At 38.4% G+C, this 17,747-nt stretch overlaps 3 protein-coding genes across 5 annotated transcripts in view; 2 read left to right on the forward strand and 1 right to left on the reverse strand.

Annotated features, from left to right (window-relative positions):
• The window catches only part of LOC118335796 (chymotrypsin-like protease CTRL-1), a gene marked incomplete in the record, with an annotated part of 151,345 nt that overhangs the window by 81,971 nt on the left and 51,627 nt on the right, over positions 1–17,747 (forward strand).
• On the forward strand, positions 4,067–6,428 carry LOC118335798 (urokinase plasminogen activator surface receptor-like). The gene is made up of 5 exons (XM_035672235.1): positions 4,067–4,215; positions 4,698–4,811; positions 4,899–5,045; positions 5,582–5,692; positions 5,814–6,428. Exons 1-5 carry the CDS (start codon positions 4,170–4,172, stop codon positions 5,990–5,992), a joined length of 597 nt encoding a protein of 198 aa, XP_035528128.1. The 5' UTR covers positions 4,067–4,169; the 3' UTR covers positions 5,993–6,428.
• On the reverse strand, positions 8,302–16,021 carry LOC118335777. 3 transcript variants are annotated; one of them, XM_035672205.1, is made up of 21 exons: positions 15,878–16,021; positions 15,393–15,773; positions 15,014–15,301; positions 14,633–14,929; positions 13,166–13,543; positions 12,790–13,077; positions 12,419–12,712; positions 12,162–12,206; positions 11,716–12,054; positions 11,317–11,613; positions 10,700–10,811; positions 10,522–10,563; positions 10,077–10,103; positions 9,917–9,961; positions 9,802–9,828; positions 9,676–9,723; positions 9,551–9,577; positions 9,419–9,457; positions 9,260–9,325; positions 9,124–9,157; positions 8,302–8,565 (listed from the first exon to the last, which is right to left on the reverse strand). In XM_035672205.1, the coding sequence occupies exons 1-21, from the start codon at positions 15,954–15,956 to the stop codon at positions 8,542–8,544; spliced, it is 3,177 nt and encodes a 1,058-aa protein (XP_035528098.1). In that variant the 5' UTR covers positions 15,957–16,021; the 3' UTR covers positions 8,302–8,541. The 3 variants fall into 3 exon arrangements, with proteins under 3 accessions (XP_035528098.1, XP_035528097.1, XP_035528099.1); XM_035672204.1 differs by having other exon boundaries at positions 9,109–9,157; XM_035672206.1 differs by lacking the exons at positions 12,419–12,712; positions 12,790–13,077; positions 13,166–13,543 and having other exon boundaries at positions 9,109–9,157.

Below are 17,747 nucleotides of genomic sequence, written 5' to 3' on the forward strand. Positions count from 1 at the left end.
AGTTCATTTCTGTGTTTTCTTTGGGTGTTTTTAAAACTTTCTTGGTGTCATTTAAATTTACTTCTGACATGTATCTCATAAAACCACTGAGCCAGTTAATTTCATCATTCAGAAGAAATGTATTTTTGAATGTTTTTACTCCATAAGGGAAATCTTGAATGTTAATGCGCCAAATAAATAAAATTAAGATTGTTCTTGAGTCCTAGTCGAGTCTTGCTGTTGAGTCTCAAGTCACTGTGTGTGCAATTTAAATGCGACTTGAGTCCCCATCTCTGGCGTCACTATTAATAAGTGTGTCATCAATTGACACATTTTCCTTTTTAATTCCATCCATGATGCAATGACATCTATTACCGAGGAAAATAACATGCAAGCTAAGATGGAGGCGACCAAAACTAGCTGTAACAGCAGCACACAAATGTTGTTTTCTAGGATACTTATTGAATCACTGAAAGGCGTTTATTAAGACTGACAGAGACAAGTGAATGTCTTTTCCACGATAGTTTGCCTCTACTACTTGCATATATCCCACTATGTTGGTAGTTTGAGGGCAACTTAGTGGTAGTGAACATGGACATTTCTGATTGGAGCACCACCTCAATGCATATTTAGCTCCCTGATCACCCACGGCTGCCTGCTCCTAGTGTATAGGATGGGTCAAATGCACAGGACAAATTTGAATGAAATGTGTGAAATTACTGATAATATGACAATAAAAGCTGAAAGGCCCACATTCTTCTTTAGCCAGGATTCAGTACAATAGCCTTATAAAGTGCAGAATATATATATATATATTTTTGGTTTTGTTTAGTGAGTGATTTAGTGTTACCTTAAGGTTTACTGTTTTTTGTCTTCGCCTAAAATTTGGTCATTGCCTCTCTGCTCCTTTCTATGTACCCTTCCTTTTCTTTAATGAGCTCCTGAGTTATAGTTTTGACTTAACGTTAGCTAGTCTGTCCTCAATGCATATTTAGGGCCTGAGCAGTGACCTTGAAACTGAAGGAAGGATAATTCTCTCCAACCAATCATCGCATTTATGGCGGCCGCAACATGCTCCAAAACTCATGAAACTTGGCACACATGTCAGTCGTGGTGAAAAATTATGTATTCTATGGGTCCATGTGCATGGAAAAATGGCTCGACAGCGCCCCCTAGTAGCCTCAACGGCATTTTTCACTGCTATGGATGAAAATTGGTACACAGATAGATCATGTCCAGACGTGCAAAAAAACCTCTAGGACCATGTCCCAAACCCAACAGGAGGTCGGCCATTTTTGATTTTTATATAATTTATATACGTTGTATTTTAACGAACACCTTCTATGGAATTGATCGATTTCAATTTTGGCCAGTATAATCTGAACACCATCACGTCGTGTTTTATACTTGCATGTTCTACTCCTTGCAGATTGACCAGATCAAACTGAAATTTGGTCAGAATACCCTTAAGACGTTTTAATGAATGTTATGAATCTTCTGAGTTTTCACTAAACGCTGTTGCCATGGCGACACGCCGAATGTAGACATATCGGTTTTTACAGTTTATTGCATTTTTGGTGGGCTAACTCATGAAACTCAGCACACACATCTCAAATGGTAAAATGTTACATCTGATATGGGCATGTTACATCTAGCACCCCCTAGAAAAGTTCAACATAGCAGCCCTGGTGTCCCGTTTCACAGGCATGTATGAAAATTAGTAGGCAAAGGTATCGAGTCTAGACGTACAAAACAATTGTTGGACCCATACCCTAGACCCAAAAGGAAGTCGGACATTTTTAATTGAATTGAATTTAACTTTTTTGCTATTTCCTTTTTTGATAGCTCCTTCTAGGGAATTAATTGGATCAACTTCAAAATTAGTGATTACATTTGGAATTAAGAAATCTTTAGTTTTTGTCAAAGGGCGTGTCCGTGGCCTGAGGTTGAGAAACAATGTTTCACAAAGAAACAGGAATTTGTTCTAACTTCGGTGTACTTTCTCCAATCTGCACCAAAGTTAACATGTCTGATAAGAGTCCTGCTCTGAACACATTTACGTGCCCATATTCAGTCATACTCATAGAGCCACCTTCTGGAAACAGAAAGTTGTCATAACTTCAGTGTACATGGTCCAATCTCAACAAAACTTCACATGTATGATGTCCGCCCTGACATGTGCCAATATTCAGTCATAGTCATTGTGCCATTTACTGGAAACAGGAGGTAAGCTATGTGTACACAAAACTGGTAGATCGGCCCATTAGTCATGATTGATTCTGGGCTGGACCAATTACAGCCGAGGGCCGGGCCGATTTTTTGTCCCAGTCCAGCCCTGGTGTTGTCTACACATGATGCTTCCGCATGACTCAGCCGCAGTGCACCTCGACACGTGCAGACTACAATGGCCCAACCATCACTGTTTGAGTTTCAGTTTTGACTTTACTTGTCAGTTTGCTTCCGCTGCATGTGTGTTCTGCACATCTGACAGTTTCACAATAACAGTGCAGATGATGACTTAAAATGTGTTTTTAATAAGTACGCAACCAGTCGTATTTGACATCAGTGCGCTACATACCGGTATCTCAGACTGAACCTCCGCGCACACGACGAGCTCTTTCCACCGGCCCACTCCCACTCGCGGCTCCAGGTCGGAGGACACACGTTCAGCTGCGGCGTGTCTTCCGACAGACAGACAGTTCACTCGGCGTCTTGTCCTCACTCTTGCTCGCTTAGTTCCCCTGTGACATTTACACCCCGCGCGGCCACGCCGCGCCCGCGCCCCCCCCCCGCACGCCCGCACCCACAAGGATACCTGCATGTAAAATATTAGGTCAGCATCCTTTGCACTCTGCACCATTGCACTGTTGTCTACTGTCTACAAATGTTTGTTTATAGAAATGTATAACTGCACATATAGGTCTCTGTCTTTTTTTGTTGTTCTGTTTATTTATGCTGTTAATCAGTGTTTATACATTGAGTGCAACGTAAAACTGGAGTCAAGTTCCTTGTATGTGCACACATACCTGGCCAATAAAAGTGATTCTGATTCTGATATAAATTGCATTATCAGTGACATAAGCCAGTAAGTAAAGTGTTGTACTTCATCTTTTTTTAGGGTCAATCATAGACATTTCCAAGGAGCAGCCCTGGGGGACTGTTAAAGGAGCAGGCTGCTGTGAAAACAGCATTGTTGCAATATGAATTAATTAATTACTTAGTATAACAATACTGTGGATTGGACAGACTATTAAAGGAACTAAAAGTCACAAGCAGATGGGCTTCAGATTATTTGGTTATTCAGTTGAAAAAATAGTCTCTAGTTTAATTTGTTATGTGTTACATGTATTCTATGACAGGTAACTGATCTATTTTGAATGCATAGCACAGTACACACCATGTTTCTTTTTTTGCACGGATGCACAAAAAATGCAGTGAAGTAAAAGTACTGCAAGAATATAAATATTGGGCATTAGGCAAAGGGTATCTGTATTTCTACTGCAGAGAGAGGCAGTGCTCAGTGCCCAACTTGTATCATTCAGGAACATCTTGATGATGTGCGTGTGTGTGTGCCACCATATGTTTGTGACTTTTCTGAATTGGAGCCTCACTAACTTTGAGTGCTGCATCATGAAGTGGTATAAAGAAGTACTGTTTGCATTTGTGGTTCATAATCTGCTACTGTTTACAGTTTACAGGTCAGGAAAATTGGTGTCAATAAAAGTAATTCTCACTACTTTTTTATTTAATTTTTTTGCAGCATTAATATAAAACACCTTCATATTTAAACCACCACAGTTTATTAACCAATACAGTCTCAACATAAGCCAAAGTTAGCATTTAAAACTCTATTTTTTTTTTTTACAAAACAAAGGATACAAATGCAGCTACCTCTTCATAACAATGATCATGCTGGTAAAAATCCTTATTAGTTTGTTTAAAACTGCCTTCTTTACTTTGAAATAAATGGCATGCATGTTGTTTCACCATGCAATTGCCACAGTGAGGGGCAAACACGGTCAGTTTGCCATCGAGCAGCCACTTGATAAGAAAATTGAAATTGCACCAAAAATGTAATAAGCTGCAATCAACTGATAAGATGATGCAGAAAACCGACAACTCCTTTTCAGGAGGGATACTTATAGCCGCAACAGATCAAACTAAACTCAGTTGCATCCCCCCATTGCAAAATGCATCTCCTTACTCTGATCTTTGGGACTGTGCTTCTCTCTGAAGGCAAGTTTTTGTTCTATTATCCGTTTTTTTTTTTACAGTTTAATCTTTAATAAAAGAGGGATTGTAATTATCAATTACCACATTTACCTTTACAAATGCTGCAGACATCGGTCATTTAGGTTACATGTCAAAAAAGAGTTGCATGTTATTTTACTGTTGGTTACTGCCATTCCTCTTTGTTCATCAACTGCAGTTTGTGCACAGATAGCCTCTATTCTATTTAGTTGTAGTTGAAAAAACAAGAAACAAAGAAACAAGACCAAGAAAAAACCTATGCATGTCAGAACTGCACATGACAACCAGCCTCATACTGTATAACTCATTTTTGTAGCTGTGCTTATAATTTCTCATAATAAAATTAGTTAACCGCTTTGATTAATTTACTTCAGAGTTATGGTGTTACAATAATTTTGTCCACACCTTGAAGAAAAGAAATGTAGATTTTGTTTTTAACTGAGTTTAACCGTTTTGTGTTTTACCAGCCTACAGCCTGACTTGTCATAAGTGTTTACCAGGAAACACAGCAACATGCACGTTAAAAGTATGTCCTTCAGTGGGTTATAAGTGTAGTGCGCTAAGAATCACTTCATATGCAGGTATGTTTTTTTTTTAAGTGAATTGTTTTTTTTATTGCTTACAGTTTTGCACTGGCCCATTTTACAAAGGTTACTCTTTTGTTGCAGGTGGTTCAAAACTTTCTGATATCCACATGAAAACTTGTCTTTTGAATGAAGACTGTGCTCAGAGCTCAGTCAACTTTGGACTTACCAGAAATATGATTACCAGCAAGTGTTGCAACGACAATCTCTGCAACACCGAAACTGCTCCTGGTAACTTACTTATATTGTCTATTTCTATTTAGATGCACTGAGAGCTGTTTTTGTATATGTATATTACATTGTATTCAATACTGTATATAAGTTGTATAATCATGTCTTGTGCCATGTCTTTATTGTTAATGTAAGTATTGTGGACTGATGATGAAGTCCATGTATCAGAACTTGAGACAATATGTTTGGAACAGATATTATTAGAGAAAAAAGTTTCAAATTCCAAGACGATCCAGGATGAGGGAAATTACCATCTGCTATAGAGGAGCCCAAGGGCATAATACTTCCAGCTGCCACTGTACCTGTATGTGTGTGTGTGTGTGTGGATGTGTGTGTGTTTGTGTGTGTGTGTTTGTGAGAGAGAGTCTCCAGGTTCAAGTTAATCTTGTTTTATACGCAAATCATGTTCCCATAATTTCCTTGCATTTCAAAATCAAAAAACTATAATTTATTGACAGTAAAAGTGCATTACAGTCACCTCTCTACCCCACTCGACTTTCTTAATCAATATGAACAATGTGTGTTTTATGTTACAGAGCCCAGCGAATCTGAACCCAATGGAAAAAAGTGCTTTCACTGCAATGGAAAGGTGTGCACTGCAACTGTAAACTGCTTGGGGAATGAGGACCACTGCATCTCAAAAACAGGTATCAGGCCTACACATCTCTCTCTTTCCAACCTTTCCACAGCTCTGAGCGATTTTTTGTGATTCAAGCAGATGTATTAAAACTTTAAGCTCACACACTAACATTATTTTCATTCTCTCAGTGAATGTAGGAGGTGAAACGATAATCACAAAGGGCTGTGCCTCCAAGCAGATCTGCTCAAATACGAAAAATACACAGTTTAAAGCAGTCATTGGAGGAGACATTAGCTGCTGCGAGGGTGACTACTGCAACAGCGCCAGCAGCACAACTGGCTGCTCCTGCTCTGGTGACAACCACTGATCTCTCTGCATGCGTTCTCTAACTGGTGGAGACGGCAGCATTGCAGCTTATTTTTTCTTATCTTCACATAGCCTCATAGTGCTCACACCCTTTTCCTTATCCTTTCAACCGATGAGTGAGAGAGTAGAACGTTTTGCAAGTTTAGTGTAAAAATAGAATTTAGTAAAGTTATAATTTCCCTTTGTTTCCTGCCTTATACAGTTTGTAACTGGCTTATTTATTATTATTATTATTATTATTATTATTATTATTTGCATGTTGCCTATAAAGATAAGAGCAAAGGTCTTGCATAGAATAATTGCTATCTGTTTTTTTGAAGAATGTAAAAAACACGTTGATGCGCAATTTTTCATCTGTGTGCTAATATTAACCTGAAACCTGAAATATTTTGATGTTACTGATGAAAAGCAAAATAAATAAATTTCTTACAATTCTTCTTAGTGTAGTTTTTTTGTCCTTTCTCAGTCTTATTTAAAAATTTAAAATACAAATGTAACTTAACTTAAACCTTTAAGTTTATGCTGTTTTCTGCTATATTATTGTTCAAAATCTCATACATATAACCTTGGTTGAAGTCTCGTGAAGAGTTTTACCAGTTTAGACCTGCTAAAAGAAGTTTTTAACTCATTATGAAATGATCTTAATTTAATACTGATGCCTCTCTTTATGACCTACATAGACTGAGTTGTAGACCCACTCTCTGCCAGCTGGGTTACTTTCATGGGATGATTGAAGTGGGGTTTCTTCCTCCGTTTTGGGACACCAGCCTCACTTCTGGGAGTATTTGAATAAAAGATACATGGACAGGTGCACCGTAACATAGCTCAACATTTTTGCACCCCCCTGCAGGAGACCACTGGTAACTAAAACCACTCTTACTAGCTGGTGTTAGACGTTTGGCACATAAAACATAAGAAAACAGGAAGGTACTGTGCTGTAACTGCTGCAGTGCACAATAACCATTATAACCATAAACTACGATATAACATGAAAATTGTATATAAAAAAAGAGTGAAAAGATTGAAGAAGATGTGCCCATTAATAGTTCCTCTATTACTTGCTCTGACTTGCTGGTATTAAACATTATTCTATCTGTCACACTTACAGTTCTGATATTTAGCCTTCATAATAGTAGTACAAATACTGTTATTTATTTTAACCCAGAAACAACTTAAGGCATTTAACTAGAGAAGGTAAACTGCACCAAACAAGAAAAAGACAGACAGATACAGAGCAATGCTAAACTATGATATGAACAAAGGACAAAACTAATGGAATCAAGCCATGAGAATCTCTTGTTGAGGGTCTATATTATGACAGAAATCACACTGACAACTAAGTGATTAGAATGATACAGTTCTAAAATTGGCACACTTTGCCCATTTGTGTGTGTAAAATTCTCCAAAATCCACCACAATTTAGCGTTCATCAACAATTCATCTTTTGCATATGTAAACATAAAACTTCAGAAAACTTGTAACACAAAAATGAATTGTCTTAATCTATGTATTCAACTAGGGAAGTTTCCTATTCAGATCTATTAGATAGATATTTACCCTATTCACCTGTAGTGTCTCTAGGATGATTCAGAGAAAGTTTATTTCTAAATGTTTTTAGATTTAGTGCAGGCAAGAAAATGTGACTGTAAAATATATGGCAGTCCCATGTTAACCTTGTTAGCTTATGAAGTCTGTCATAACTCAATTGTTCAGTCTGTTCCCATTTCTAACTTCGTATTTGTGATATACAACTGTCATATGAAGATGGGGACGCTTTGTGGGAAATAACTATAAGCAGTGTACCCCCATCTAGTGGACAAATGTTATATAACAGGCAGTTTATGAAATCCTCAATACCGTTCAAGAAAAGGTTTTTTTTTCTCTACTAAAAACAATGAATATAATTGGAAATTTTGACTTTTGTTTATGGATTCTTTAATTACAGCTTAAATACAAAAGAATTGTGGATTTAAATGGGATAATTCTGCATGGATGGTGAGATTTTAATTTGGATGTTGTAGGGAAGTTCTCCATTCCTATATTCCTTGCGTTAACACTCACACAGAATTATTTCCCGCTGTATTTCAATGTATGTATGTTTTGTTTTCAATAGTGGAGCTATTGTATGATACATTCACTACTCACAAGTAAGAACAAATGTGAAATGTTTTCTTTAAAACCACCCTTTATAATGTGATAATGTGTGTAAAAGTACATTTTATGAATCCTTGAAGTCTGCTGTCTGTGATGTTTTTGCTTGACCTGTAATACAATAGTAAGTGTTTAGAGAAAAAAATAATCAAATCACAGTAGAGTTTGTAGTAAGTATTTATTATGTTTATTTAACAGGTGCACAAATTGAGTTAAGCGACAGCTGATATATTTTATATTGATATATTTTATGAGTGAGTAAATTGTTTTAATACAAGACCGACATCACTTCTCCCACACACAAACAAGCATGTAATGTTAAGCATGTATATGAATGTAAAATGATAACAGCAACATGGTCCTGGAAGCACGAGATGTTTGCAAGATATCTCGAAGAACTTAAATGTTGCCATACAGGCTATCCTGCAACAAATTGAGGGAAACTTGAATCAGTTACAATCTCCAATTGTCCTCTGCAGCTTTCTGTTTTATGTTTCACAAAATAAAAGACACAGTATACTGGAAGGCAGTGCATAAATGTATTGCTGGCAGTCCTCGTCATGTTATAACAAACAGCAGTGCTGCAATATGGATATTACTTAATTATTTCAAACTACCCACAGGAACTTAAAAGTGCTAAGTGACAGGATTATTGAAGACGTTTTAACTCTTATCCAAAGGAAGTGGTTTTGGATTATTGGTTTTGGAAAGTAAATAAAAATGTAAGATTGGCCCAATTCCAACCTGAGGAATCTGTAAGGGGAGGGGGTGGTTTCAGGCATCAACCATCCAACAAGCACTTGAATAGAATCATACTGACACCTTAATTCAGAACTTCAGTCGCGTTTTGGATGAGAGGCGAAATGTCCTCAAGAATCTAGTTAGACTCAGCACTTATAACCTAATGGGTAGTGGAGAACATGAGATGAGAACCTACTCTTTTACATCATATTTATTCCCACTCACCACAGCACTACTAACCTCAGGCCTGGCAGAGCGAGGAGGTCTCCGGTTTCTAGATCAAACAGATATATAAAAGGAAGTGGATAATTAATGTACAACCTAATGAAACAATGCGTCAGTTAAAAGAGTAAAAGGACAGCTGTGTAAAACTCACTCCTTCGGGGATGGAAAGCGTTGTTTGGAGAATTGAGTGTCACATTTGACAGCGGTGCTGTTGTGTCTATAGTTTAGAGAGGGAATCACACAATATCAGTTATTGTGCTAAACAATTAGGGCCATTTGATGTAGGAGAGGGCCACTGATAGACACTTACGAGTAGCCAACATTGAGGTTCACAGTGTCATCTTGGCGTCTGCAAGTATAAAAATATTTTATTTGCATTCATTTATATTTCGGGTATTTCTTCACATTAATTAATAATGTAACAGAAGGTTAAAACTGGTACCTTGAAAATCTGCTCCAGAATGACTTCCTATAAGAATGACGTCAATTAAGTATTAAAGTGTTAGAAAGAAACTGTAACAGCTTGAATGGTAAAATCTAAAGCCAACAGCACAGAGGAACACCCACCTGGGTCTCCTCTCATTTTGCCACTCGACACCGTCGTCCCTTGTTCCCCTGAAAAAGTTAGAAATGTAAACACAAGGCACTTCATCTGGGGATTTAAAGCGAATGTTAACAGTTGGGTGTTCTTACCGGGAGAATCGACTCCAAATGGACCCCCTGTATGGAAAGCAAAGTGTTACTATTTGTCAGAAAAAGCGGACTTTATTTTTCCAGTTTGAAACAAACAAGCAGTCTGCTGACGAACCGTTTTTCCGGCCTTGAGGGTCTTTCCCTGCCTTCAGGGTATCTCCTGGACATTTGGATTAAGAGGAATTATTTTAAGTAAGACACCCAAGTAAGATTACAGCTCATGACTGACTTTATCAAATGAAACTGGTCTTAAGGCAGTTTTTTGTAAAGCTTACCTGGATAATCTATCCCATAGTGATCTCCTGTGAAAGTTTGAATTGCAGAGATTTACATTGTGTTTTGCTGGAAATACAGCATGTGTGCACTAATGAATAGCATCAGTTGTTTTCTTCCTTGCTTCACAATCATTAAAGCGATCTTTTTTTTTACCATTGCTGTAATTATGCTGAAGCTCCTTATGTGCAATATTTGGTATTGTTGATGTAACTAAGGTCTAGTGTTTATTTATATTTGTTAAAGGGGGATTATTTCTAATAATCCTTAATGCTCCTCAGATTCAACATCAAAGAACAGAGCCTTGACCGCTACATATAACTGTGTACAGTAACCATTTGTTATAAATGTTCATTTCTTTGAAGCGTGAAGTGTTTCTAGACTCTAGACTGAAACCTAGTCATCAGTTACGTCATCATTACTCATTATGCATTCCTACCTACATACCTTTTCTCTGGTCGAGGTGGTGGCGAGTCGTCAGTGCGCTTCCTGTAGGTTGAATAAAACATTAATTGATAAATGTCGAATTTTACTTTACTACATTCAGCTAATAGCATTAAAAGCATTTTTATTAATACCCATCTGAAACATTGGCACTTTTTGAATGTAGGTGTATTTACACTACCTTTTCCTATAAATGAACACTCCAAACACTGCAGCTAGGATGATTGCAATCAGGAGAATTGACACTGGAATGGATACTGGTAGAGAGCTTCTTAACTGGTACATTAGTGATCCTGGTGATGTAGGAATATTTGACGCTCATGCAAATACATTCAGGAAAACACACAACTCAATGTATGATATAATTGCAAGGCTACATCAGGGTATTGCCATGCCAGAAAACCAAAAGCAAATGCGAAAAGTAAAAAAAGTTTCTTGTTATAACAGGATATTATTCACGTTAAAACACAATTTTCATGTTATTGTGACACACAAGCTTATCATGCTATAATGTGTTATAATGTAATGTAAACTTATTAAATGTTTCATGCTATTATGTGTTATTGTGTAATCATATATTGTTATAATGTGCTGTTATAACAATGTAAATTAAACTGTTATAACAGGATACATAGTATATTGTTATAATAAGAAAAGTTTCTTGTATAACGTGATAAGTTTGTATGTCATAATAACATGAAAATAGCTGTTTTCACGTGAAAAACGTTGTTTTCTGACGTGGTGGCAATACGCTTCTGTACAGGACATATACAGAACAGAAGAATTATGTGGTCTAACCCTTTACAGTCAGCTTTACTGTGTTGGCTTGTTGCTTGTCACGCCAGGAGATTGCAGTACAAGTTAGGTTTTTGACCCCGTCACCTCCTGCAACCATGAAACTGATGGTGGAGGTTGTCTGCCAGATGCCCTGCTGCATTGAGGTGTGTATGACCTCACTGGTGAGGCTAGGGACACTCCATGAGACCACTGGAGGATGTGATGGACATGTGTGCGTCACAGAACACGAGACAGTAATCGTTGAGCCAGCATCGACTTCTGCTGGAACTGGGGTCATCACTGGTTTTTCTGGGGAAGCTGAAAATGTGAAATACAAAACAGAGTACTGTTGGTGATTAGAAAGCATACAAGTAAATAGCTTGGCACATTTAAAGAAGTTGAATACGAATGATTCCAGACCTTTCATAACAATAAATACACAGCTATTGTTGAATCTGTATTTGTCATTTCCTTTCTCTGCATGGAAACAGAAGGGCCCATTGTCAAAGGGTTTGATGTCATCAATCTCTAATGTACAGTTTCCTTCACTCAGATCTCCTAATATTTTTGTGCGGCCTTTGAAGTGGTCAAGCACTCGGCTCTGGCCGTTATGGAAGACGATGCCCCCGTTTTTTTTGGACCAGATGCCACGTGTGAGAGGCACATCCTCCTGGAACTGGAAGCTGCAGGGAATCACCACACAGGAGCGGGTCAGGGCGCTGAATCTGAAAGGGACGTCAGCAGCGAGAACGTGGAATGCTGTAAAGAGAGAAACAAGCCATGATGGCATGCCTGTAGAAATCAGTCCACTTGTGACGTAACACGGCAGCAAGATGAGTTTGGAGAGAACTGAAAGGTACACCCACTGTCATTTTCATGCGGATCTACTTCTTCAACTGGTTTCTCATATTCTGGAAAAAATGGTAGCAAGCAATTATCAATAAAATCTTCGAATGTTATTTTATCATAGAGCAAAAATTTGACATTTTGCACTTTACTGCTTTTGCACTTAAGCTTTTGTACTGATGAACAAAGGTGATATAACACGTCATTATGGACAGATAATGTATGGACATTAACTATAGCTTTGAGTGATCACTGTGTATGACTTGTAGGAACTCACTTTTTATATGAATGGTTGCAGAGTCTGAGGTCTCTCCAGTAATAAACTGAGCGGTGCAAGTCAAAGAATTATTGTCATCCCCAAGAGTGCCAATAAAGGTTAGATTTGACACAGCATTATAAGTATTGCTGGAGATCTTTCTGGTCTGTAACGAACTCTGCATGTCTTTGTAGTTCCACACGATGGTTGGCGTATTTTTCTTGCACTTATACGAAACAGAACAGATTACACTCTTTGCCACACCCTCCGTTGCCTCGCCTGGCTTCTCAGTCATTTTGATTTTTTCATACGGACCTAAGCAGAAACGTGATAGTGAGTCTTATATGTAAACATTTTAATTCCAGTAACACGTGGTCTTGTATTGTACTCACATTCAACATTCAGCCTGAGCTCACTTGTGGCTGTCTGACCACCATGGTAGCTAACAGTGCACTTCACACTCTGGTCCTCCTCTTCTACAGTCCAGATTCGCTCTACTTTCCTTTCCCAAATCCCATCAGATACCAGAGTGTCCATAATTTGGTCTGCTCCAGTTCTACCATTCAGGGCCAGGATCGGGGGAGCAGAGATACATGTATGGCGCACAGTGCAGGACACTCTGCTCTGCTCTCCCACCCTTGGAATACCAGTGATGCTAAGCTGCGGTTCCTGTGCATGCTCTATGAAATCAAAGCAATTAATTTGGAGAATTGCATATTTTAAAGTGTAAATAACTAAAATTGACAATTAATGTATCCAAATGCTTACCTAAAACAATAATTTGAGAGGTTTTGTCATAAAACGTGTGGCCCAGGGTGTGGTAGGAGGTAATAGGGTTCTTGTCTACCCAAGGGTAAAGTCTGTCCTGGTTGTGTGTCATCTCCAACCTCTCAATCTTAAGACTACAATTCCTCTCCCCCACAGATCCAATCAAGCTAGTTATCCCACTATACCTGCTAATAACATTCTGTTTTAGGTCAAAAACAGATGGGTATCCATTGCTCTGGAACAAGTACCATATAACCTGGAGGTCAGCAGGCTGGGAGATACTGTAGGTGAATCTACAAGGAATGACGATACAGGAGCCTCTCATGCCTGTGATGCTGCTAGGGGTGGTGAAGGACCAACCACGAGAGAGCATATTTCCTGTAATAAAGAGGAAACAACTTAAGCAAAGTTGCAGATCTTTGTTCACAACCTTTCTGGCTTGTGACCCTTTAAAATAAAGCAATGTCTATCTGAGACCCCAGATGCAACAATTAGGGTTAACATGTAAGCAAGCAGTAAGGACGATACGTAATATAAGAACAATATTTACTCTCCTTTTAGTTCTGTTTTAGTCCTCAGAGATATATTTGGCTCTTTAGCTGCTAAATGCTCCACTTTGCTCATGTGTTAGTTAATCACTGTGTCTTCTCTGCAATTGCAAAGAGAGCACAGTGAGTTTTTAAAGCTAAAGCAATGCATCTGCAATCTGTGGCTGAAAATAACAAGCTGGTGCTAATTATCTGTGGGTTTGTCACCACGAGCAATGCCATTCACACTACACATACTCATTTGATATAAAAAGAGCAACCATAGCTGGTTTAATTTTGTGACAACATTTTATAAGCAGTTCGTCAAAACAGTACTATGCCCAAATTTCAAAGATCAAGCATTTCATTTTTTTTTTTTTTAATTAAAAAATAAATAATTTTGTGTAATAGAAGTATATAATTTTTTTTAATCTTCCTTTCAATTGAGCTTTCCTAAGCCCCGCCCCTTCATGCTCTGTGCTCCAATAACAGTAGAGCAAGCCTCGGCCAGAACCTCGGTAAACTTTCTGTTCTCCTGTATGTACTTGGATATGCTATGTGCTAGACTTGACTATGTTGAAAAGACTAAAAACAAATTTGCATTACAACAAGCAAGTTGCTTTACATAAACCGTTAGTGAGTGTGCTAGATAGCTTGTAGCTAGAGGGTTGCTCAGCTGTTGCTGGAATTAGGAATGGTCAGTTGTCTTTTTGACACCGCATGCTGGAAACTATTGTGGTAAACAAGCCAGTGCTGTGGAATTTTTTTTAAAACAGAAACAAAACTCAACACTACCTACCAGATAGTTGGCAAAATGTTATCAAAATATGTTTCAGTTCTATTGCAGCATTTAATGGTGAGATTTAGGGCTGTTCTGGTATAAAGGCTATACATTAGTAAGGTTTAGTTGTTAAATAAAATTATTATTATCCGTACTCACTCTTTACCCGTAGGGTGATGCTCGCTTCCTGCCTCGGACCCCCAGTGAATTGTGCAGAGCATGTCAGAGACCTTCCATGGTCTTTGGCCGATGCTGTGAATGTCAGTGTGGAGACGGTCTTCCACTGAGCACTTTGACTCTTTATGGTATCAGTGGAGGTTGGCATGCTACCATAGTTCCACTTGAAAGTTGGTATATGTTTTGGGCATGTGTACACAGCATTGCAGGTTACTTTACTTGGCTGTCCCTCAAGAAATTCGTCTGTTGTAGTTGTGATGGTCAGGGGTAAAAAGGAGCCTGAGACACAAATGATGAATGTTAAAATTTCAATATAAAAAGAAAAAGAAAAACTTGTTTTATTCTTGCGTGCCCGTCACGTACATTCAGAAATTAAGGTTACAGAGGCTGTTTCGCTGTGACCACTTTTGTGTCGGACCATGCACATCACAGTTTGGAGGTCTCTCTCTATGTTCAGTGTGACCGTCAAGGTAGTTCTGGATGTGCCATCAGACATTGAGCTATGAGTTATACCAGTGCCTTGTGTTCTGCCGTTGAGACTCAGAGTAGGTGGATAAGTGGGACAGGTGTGATAAACAGTGCACTGCACTGTCACAGGCTGTCCAACCTTCCTTTCACCAAAGATCATAATATGTGGCATCTCTGCCCTGTCTTAACAAAAGAAAAATATTGTTTATTGAAATGAATATACAAATATACATCTAAAAACGTATCTTTTTCTAAGCTCACTATGATAACTTACCCACTACTTCAATTGTTACAGTTGTGTCAAAGAATCGATAGGTGCTTTTTCCGACATTCTCTGGATCTACCCAGGGGTAAATCTTCTGTCTGTGGTCAGACCACTTCACTCGAGAGATTTCAAGACTGCATGTCTTGTATGCGGGAGAAAATAAGCGTGTTCTACCTCTAAATGTTTTAATGACTTCTTCTGGGTACCACCTGTCATAAACCAAAGGATATCCCTGGCTCACATACTGGTACCAAACCACACGGTCTGGTCTGTAAGGTGGATACTGATTGTAGTCAAAACTGCAAGGGATGACAAGGCAGGAATCTACTAATCCTTTGATATTGCTTGGCATCTTAACATACCATGCCCTGGAACTGCAGAACATGTATCCTGCAAGAGGACCAATATGTGAAAGGAAAATTAAAAATGTAAAACAGTTAGGTCAGTTTTTATATGTAGGATTAACAAATCTAAATAGCAAAAAATTGTAGTACCTAGAATCCAGAAGCACAGGAGAAAATGACTAAATCCAGACATCTTGTATACCTGCAATATATGTGAAATGAGCATCATATTATTGTGGCGGCACGAGGATTATTACCAAGTTATGTATCAGAAGATCTTTTTGTTTGTACCGACAACGCTGGGAAAACTCGCGAGTGTTAAAACATTTCTCGTCTGCGAGTGAGGGAGTCAGATAACGTTATTTACTGCGGTGATTATTATGTAATTAATTGTTGTAATTTAGAGTGAAAAACGTACTTCGTCACTTTCTCAGGATTGTTTTGTGGGTCGAGGACTCTCAATCATACACATTTATTAGATACAAGCATCCATTATGATCTAAAAGTTGTCTGCGGTTTTAGATTGACGGGGTAATAGACAACTGGGAAAACACCTTCAACACGGGTTCTGCAGTGATTGGCTCTGGTCTGCACGGTGCGTATGGTTGGCTAATCGTTGGCAATGCTACGGAATTAGCGGATATTCATTTAATGAAATAATTTATTAATCTGTATGTTTGTAGTTCCAAACAATAGCGACGTTGCACACTCTTAAACACACAGTCATGCCATTGTTTGAGCCGATGTCTCAGGTCAGTCTGATTCCTGAATCTTGAGAGATATTTGAGCGACACACACACACACATGACCTGAAGAGATTCTTGCTAGTGGATAGATATGATAGATAGATTGGATAGATGTGATTAGATGTAGATATGATATGATAATAGATAGATATAAAAATTAGATTATGTTAATTTCCATTTGGAGGGGAACTCTCCTTTATTTTTGTTCAACCGGATTAATCTCATGTTAACGGTGTTGAGTTAGGGTATATCTCTGGCCAGAGAAATTTTCTCTTGAATTTTTTTTTCTTTGGTTTAATTCTTCCGGATTTAATTGAATTATTACTCTGTAGCTTATTAATTGATCATCATACATTTTGGATTATGTTATGGGTATATTTGGTGTTTTCTTTAACTATAAGTTCCTCCTAACTGTGCCTCTTATCTCCCCTAGAGCTGAAACCTTGACGGTGGTGGTGGTGGTTCCTCGGGGTGGGTGTGATCACTGGTGTTTGATCCCCAGTTCAGATTTTTATTTGTGTTGCACATCACCGTATTGCTGTGGTGAGTGGAGTGCGTCTTTGTCTTTCTGGACGTCCTCTCCCTGTCCACCCCTCCTCCATTGCCGGTAATGCCGTCAAGCCTGATTCTCCCGTTGTTTCCAGGGGCTCCCATTATTCCTATTTAATTTTTGTGCCAACCCTTTGTGCTCATTTTATACAATAATAAGTTGTTGTACGTGATCATTGAACGTTCCTGTCTCCGCCCCTCCCTGAGTGAACGTACCTGATGTGTCTTTGTGTAAAAGGATATAATCTGACCTTTGTATGATGGTCCTTTGGGACCTCTCCACTAAGGTGGCGGATATCCCTGGCTCAACATACTGGTACCAAACCAACGGTCGGTCTGTAAAGGTGGATACTGAATTGTAGTCAAAACTGCAAGGGATGACAAGGCAGGAATCTATAATCCTCTTTGAATATTGCTTTGGCATATCTTAACATACCTGCCCTGGAACTGCAGAGAACATGTATCCTGCAAGAGGACCAATATGTGAAAGGAAAATTAAAAATGTAAAACAGTATAGGTCAGTTTTTTATATGTAGGATAACAAATCTAAATAGCTAAAATTGTAGTTACCTAGAAATCCAGAAGCACATGAGAAAATGACTAAATCCAGCACTCACTCTGTAATACCTGCAATATTATGTGAAATGAAGCATCATTATATATGTGGCGGCACGAGGATTCAATTACCAAGTTAGATAATCAGAAGACTTATTTGTTAATGTACC

The sequence above is a fragment of the Morone saxatilis genome, unplaced genomic scaffold, assembly GCF_004916995.1.
Source record: "Morone saxatilis isolate NCDOM2014 unplaced genomic scaffold, NCSU_SB_2.0 Contig24, whole genome shotgun sequence".
NCBI lineage: Eukaryota > Metazoa > Chordata > Actinopteri > Moronidae > Morone > Morone saxatilis.

Excerpts from the sequence above, each read along its gene's own strand:
- LOC118335777 (XM_035672204.1), bottom strand. The coding sequence starts at position 15,956 with ATGATGCTCATTTCACATATATTGCAGGTATACAAGATGTCTGGATTT. Across the intron at positions 10,564-10,699 it reads GTGTTCATTTATAGGAAAAG|GAAGCGCACTGACGACTCGC; the intron begins GTAGTGTAAATA and ends TTCAACCTACAG. Across the intron at positions 9,158-9,259 it reads CGCTTTCCATCCCCGAAGGA|AAACCGGAGACCTCCTCGCT; the intron begins GTGAGTTTTACA and ends TGTTTGATCTAG.
- LOC118335798 (XM_035672235.1), top strand. The coding sequence starts at position 4,170 with ATGCATCTCCTTACTCTGATCTTTGGGACTGTGCTTCTCTCTGAAG. Across the intron at positions 5,046-5,581 it reads CAACACCGAAACTGCTCCTG|AGCCCAGCGAATCTGAACCC; the intron begins GTAACTTACTTA and ends TTTATGTTACAG. Across the intron at positions 5,693-5,813 it reads CCACTGCATCTCAAAAACAG|TGAATGTAGGAGGTGAAACG; the intron begins GTATCAGGCCTA and ends TCATTCTCTCAG.